The sequence below is a fragment of the Bidens hawaiensis genome, unplaced genomic scaffold, assembly GCF_021521415.1.
Source record: "Bidens hawaiensis isolate Kalapana, Puna unplaced genomic scaffold, B.hawaiensis_p1.1 tig00025391_1, whole genome shotgun sequence".
Taxonomy (NCBI): domain Eukaryota; kingdom Viridiplantae; phylum Streptophyta; class Magnoliopsida; order Asterales; family Asteraceae; genus Bidens; species Bidens hawaiensis.
In genome coordinates, this window is record NW_027494059.1 from 243112 (window position 1) to 249131 (window position 6020).

Here is a 6020-nt window from a genome sequence, read left to right on the forward strand (position 1 = left end):
AACTACAATTCTTAGCGCGTCGCGGGAAGAACTACCGTTCTTAGCGCGCTGCGAGAAGAACTAAAATTCTTAGCGCGCTGCGAGAACAGTTCGCCTCGCGTATCGCAGGAACAACTGGTCTTCGCGCAGGCTTCCTTGTAAGGAGTCTGGCGCGTGGAGCTGCGCAGACAACCTTAGGCGGGAAGAAACAAAGGACACAAAAATAAGAGAAGGGGTTCAAGGCTTAAGGGCGGGACGGCGACAAGAGAGAAAGAAGGCGGAGAGAAGAAGAGGGACGGGACGGAGGAAAGGAAAAGAGAGGAAGAGGCGGGAAGGAAAATATTATTATTAAAAATAAAGTATAAGTATAAATAAATATTAAATCATAAGAGAAAGAGATCGGATCGGAGAAACGGGTACCTGGGTCGGGTCGGATCGGGGCAGATGTCACAACTTATAAACTAACTCTTTGCTTAAGCCTTTGGTTAACGGGTCCGCAATGTTATCTTTTGACTTCACATAGTCAATTGTGATAACACCCGTTGAAAGTAGTTGTCGAATGTATTATGTCTTCGTCGAATATGCCTTGATTTGCCATTGTACATTACACTATGGGCTCTACCAATTGCTGATTGACTGTCACAATCTATGCAATAGCCGACAAAGGCTGTGGCCATATTGGAATATATTCCATAAATTGACGAAGCCATTCCGCCTCTTCGCCACACTTATCTAAGGCGATAAACTCCGATTCCATCGTGGATCTAGCTATAACTGTTTGCTCAGACGACTTCCAAGAAATAGCCGCACCACCAAGTGTGAACACGTTACCACTTGTTGATTTGGAATCTTTTATATCCGAAATCTAATTCACATCACTGTATCCTTCGATTACAGCCGGATCACGGGTATAATGGAGTCCATAGTTTCTCGTGTATCTCAAGTATCTTAGCAACCGCGTGATACTTTTCCAATGTTCCTCGCTTGGATTACTAGTGTATCTACTTAGCCGACTCACGGCATAAGCTAGATCGGGTCTAGTATATGTCATAAGATACATTAGACTACCAATTATTCTTGAGTACTCACGTTGAGCAACCGTAAGGATGATATGCTATACGACTACCAATAACTTTAGCCTGGCGCATCGCGCCTGGTATGCTACCTGTGACATTCGTCAAATTCAGATCTCGAATTATATTTGTTTTTGTAAACTTTTAATACGTAAACCCGACTCAACTTTTTTTAAAACCTTATTAAATTATTATATAATATTATTATGGACCTTGATTTTAAATAAATCGGTGTTTGTCATAATATAGTGTCGTTAAGAAGAACATAAGGGGTCTAAACTGATTTTCATAAAGTTATTATTAGTTTTAAGAACCTTTAAACTCATTTTAAACTTTGATTGAACTTTGAGGGGCCTTTATGTAAATATGTATATATATATATATATATTTATATATATATAGGAAAATCAACCCTAACCCTATCTTTATATTAAACCACAGCCGCCGCCACCTTGAGCCGTTTTCCGGCGACCGGAATAGCTCCGGCGAGAATCCGGCGACACCAAACACCTCCGGCCACCACCTCGCACTGCATCACCACCATCTCAGCCCCCCCCTCAACCTGACTCCACCACACCCTTTCCCTCGTTTTTCCGGCGACCGGAAAAAAACCGAGCCGTGCTCTCCCTCTCCATCAACCAATCGCTACTCCCCCTTTTATTTTCGACAGAAAATCCGGCCACTGTTTGCATCACTGGCAACAGTTCCGGTGGCAGCAGACGGTGGCGCTGGTTCAGGGCGGTAGCTCTCAGCGACGCGGTCGCGTGGATATATTATTTGCTTGATTTCGAGCTCGTATGGCCAAGTTATGAGCAAAACAAGAAAGGGTTCGTATTCCGGCTGACGGTTCGTATCTCCAGCTGACTGTTTGGTTTTTCGGCGATGGTGAAGGTGATTTCCAGTGACGAAAACAGGTATAAATAGTGGAGTTCAATGAGACGAATGCGTGGATATCTTATTTGCCTTAATCGGAGTTCGTTTGTTATGGTTTCGAGCTATCCGACTATTTTTTTTAGGTATTTTAAAGTTTATAAAACTTATAGAAATTTATATTAAATTTAAATAAACTTTTTCGTATTAAAACCAAACATCATTATAACCTGTTTTCTCGGCTCGACTCGTTAAACTAATTTTATCTATATATATATATATATATGTATATATATGTATAAATATATATTTATACAATGTTTAATAAATACGTTTTAATTAACTAAAAATCATAATAAATATTAAAAATAGTTTCTAATAAACTTATAAAAACCGACACTTTTATGTCTTCGTGTTTATGTATGTATATATATGTATATATCTATATATATATATGTATGTATGTATATATCGTAAATATATAAATAACGAACTCTAACTTATTTAAACCCGACACCATCTTTTGGGTAAAGTTGTTTTTATAAAAGATGTACATTTTCGCATGATAAACGTAAGACTTAAATCAAAATCTGTAAATTTGGAGCTTTCGGTGGTCAAATCGATCCCGGCCCGTTAAGGGGCATTTTAGTCAATTTTGGAATAATTCGAATACTCTATCTTCTGGTTAGAACTAGCTTTCGGACCAGAAGACTTTTCTGTTCGTCATAATTTTTTGAGTGTAGTGGTCAGAGCCCGACTCCAGACTCGCAGTTCGGATTCTGAACAGTACCAGCTCGCTTAAACATTGTTTATTTCATAACTCAAATTATAGACATCCGTTAGACCTGATTCCAGCGGCTACGTTCTCGTTTTTAATTGTATATTATTCCCTCAAAGTTTCAGGTTTATTTATTTTCTGACCAGTCAGCTCGCTTAACCGCATCCTTAAATTTGTCGTTAACTTTATTATTGCAAGGTGAGTACTTTCATACCCATTTTTCCATCTTTCTTTTTGGGTTGACATTTCATACTTATCAAACTAAATGCTTTATTTACTTGAGTCTTAAACCCACAAACGTGATTGTATACTTGACTTGAATAATTGCTCGATTTGGTGTTCTATGCTTATTTGTCTATGTGTTTACAGCTTTTGGATGGTGGAACTATAAATCCTATACCATTTGGCAATGACAAGGTGTCGTTAACGTAATGCAATTAACGATAACTATAAATCCTAGACTACTTGGCAACCCCTTGTAGCTAGGTGGTGCTAATGTAAGCTTATTAGCAATTGTCAATAAAATCCTAGACTAATTGCCAATAGCTAGGTGTCGCTAACTTGTTTAGCGATAACTATTTTATCCAGGTTTATAGCTCTTATTTATTGTTTTGTATACTAGTTTTGTGGCTTTTCATACTATATACTATTGTTGCTCAAACTTATGAATTGCTCACCAACCTTTGTGTTGACAAACTTTATTTTATGAAATGTTACAGGTTTGACTATTGTTGACTCGAGGACTTGACGAAAACGTTACCAAGACTATTAGGATATTAGTAAAACGAACAATATATTTGCTACTTGTATTTAACTTGGTTGTGTGAATGAGATGTGTTGTTTATTGATTTGTTGAACTAAAATGAGTTGAATAAATATTGTCATTTTAAATAGTGTCTTGTGTATTTGTCCAATCACGTTGCACCCCGGCATGTTCCGCCGCCTTTGATCGGGGTGTCACACTACCTAGTAACATTGCCTCACTCTGGATTTATTAGTCCGCCTTGCCATAAAAGACAACTTTGAGCTTTCATTTTGCGGCAAGACTATTATGTAACGACTCTAAAGTTTTTCTTTGTCTTAGCACGCCATCTAATATTTTCCATGCCGAAACTGGTTAGAGACATAATATATTTGAACCGGTTATGAATTGTTCTATTGGGTACGGTATCGAAAATAGGCACAAGTAATAAAGCTACACCTTTGAGATGGCCCAAAGTTCATGTAAAGACTAGACAGGTCCAGATTAGGGGTGTTCTTCGAGTTCGTTTTTTGGGTTTTTCAGGCCGGGTTCTTCGGGTTTCAAATTTTTAATTCTTGACCCGAAACCCAACCCAAATCTCTCATGGGTTTTTTAGGTTCAGGTAATTCGGGTTGGGTTAATCGGGTATTGAGCATCCTAGAAAAAAAATCACACAAAACCATTTTTTAAAAAAAAAAACTACAACGCTAAAGTTAAAACAATATATTTTTCTTTGTTTATAACACAAAAAATTAAATAGTAAACTAACCAAACTTGATAAAACAATTCAAAGAAAAGTAAAACTAACTCGAACTATAATCGTATTCAATCGGGCGTGATTTGGTTGTTCGATTACGGTTGTTATTAGTAATAAACGAAAAACATAAATTAATAATAAGCAACCGATCCATAATAGTTAGAATGACAAAAATCAATTAGAGACAGATTTTGATAATTTTAGTGGCCAAGACTTAGCCTATTATACATAAAAATATATTTAATTTTAAAATTAAAAGTTTATTCGGGTTGACCCAAATCTTATAAATCAAACCCAAGAACCAAACTGAATTACTTCGGTTCGGGTTCGGGTTAGTCTTTTCTCAGGTTCGGGTTGTTCGAGTCGTGTTAGTTCAGGTTCAGGTACAGATTTTTTCGGGTTAGTCTAGACTCGTTGATTAGCTAGCTTAGCATAACTGGATCTGAATATTGTACCAGTTATAAAATGGTACGGTGTCGTTTATAAAATATTAATTATTATTACATCGCAACAAACCCCCAAATCTGCCTTCAACACCACTACTCTTCTTGTAAAAAGAAACCCTAGTAATCAAATTCAAAATGTCGGACAACTTGCCTGTTGAAATCCAAGAGGATATCATCAAAACTGTCAAATCACTGATTCAGTTTCGATCCGTCTCCAAAGCATGGAAGTCTCTCATTTCGTTAAGCATTATAGCGCCCAAAACACACAGCAGCAGCAGCAGCATCTACTTGTGAGGTATAATCACCGATACAATATTTGCATCCCATGGCAAGTTGAGGTTTTTACATTGAGCACAGGGGCCTCGAGAAGTCCATATGGCAATCTGCCTCGTAAACCAATTCAATTTGGCTATAGACAAGCTGTAAATGGGTTTTATTATTGGCTTGCTACAGATACGAGTACTATAGATGGTGAACTTGAGTCCTATAATATGATTATTTCATTTGATATAACAAGTGAAGAATTTAGAGAAATAGACCTCCCAGATAATTTAGTATACAACCGGTCTATGTGCAATCTGTCCATCTCTAATATAAGGGAGTCTCTTGTTGTGCTTGAATGTGATGAGAATGAGGGGGTTTATGTTGTATGGATAGTGGAGGATAGTGTACCAGAGTCGTTTACAAAGCTATTCACTATTGACGTACCGGGTGCAACAGTACTTCGCGTACTGGAATTTAGGAAGCGTGGTGAACCTGTAATTGAGATTGAAGAAGCTCACAATGACCCGTTTGATGATTCATCATCTCTTGTCGTTTATGAACCCAACTCAAAGCACGTCAGTAATCTTGATTTTAGTGGAACGGGTTCATTTTATGTGAATGCCTACAAGGAAACATTACTTTTGCTTGATCAGCCAGATTTTACTGTTTTTGACAAAGGTAAACGCTACATTGCAAAGAAGAGAAGTCTTTGAAGCGTACACGTAGACGCAAGGTATGAACCAATAGCATGGAAACACTTTTGGTTCTCTAGTTAGTATATTTGAGAAGTTTGGTGTCACAAAGTAGTTTTTCTAGGTTTTTTGTATATAAGATATATTTTTGTAGAATGAAGTTATGAATTAGCTCTTTGGTAGCATGGCCTTGTGATTTTCATTAAGTTAGTTTGTGGTCATGTGATGGCCACCATGGTTTGAATCTGCTTCTACACATGAAAAATATTATTATATTTTGCACTGCACACATTATTATATATATCAAATTACAAGTTTTGTTATACACTCATAGTTACTGTTTCTTTCAAAATTGGCTTTGCCTACCTAAGCATCGTGCATAGATGATTGTAACAAGAGGTTTGGGTTTTACATGCTAC

General features: G+C 37.2%; 1 protein-coding gene across 1 annotated transcript; it reads left to right on the forward strand.

Annotated features, from left to right (window-relative positions):
* The first annotated feature begins 4866 nt into the window (after positions 1–4866).
* LOC143571542 (uncharacterized) lies at positions 4867–5638 on the forward strand. Its single transcript, XM_077056938.1, has one exon. It carries the CDS (start codon positions 4867–4869, stop codon positions 5620–5622), a length of 756 nt encoding a protein of 251 aa, XP_076913053.1. The 3' UTR covers positions 5623–5638.
* The last annotated feature ends 382 nt before the right edge of the window (positions 5639–6020 follow it).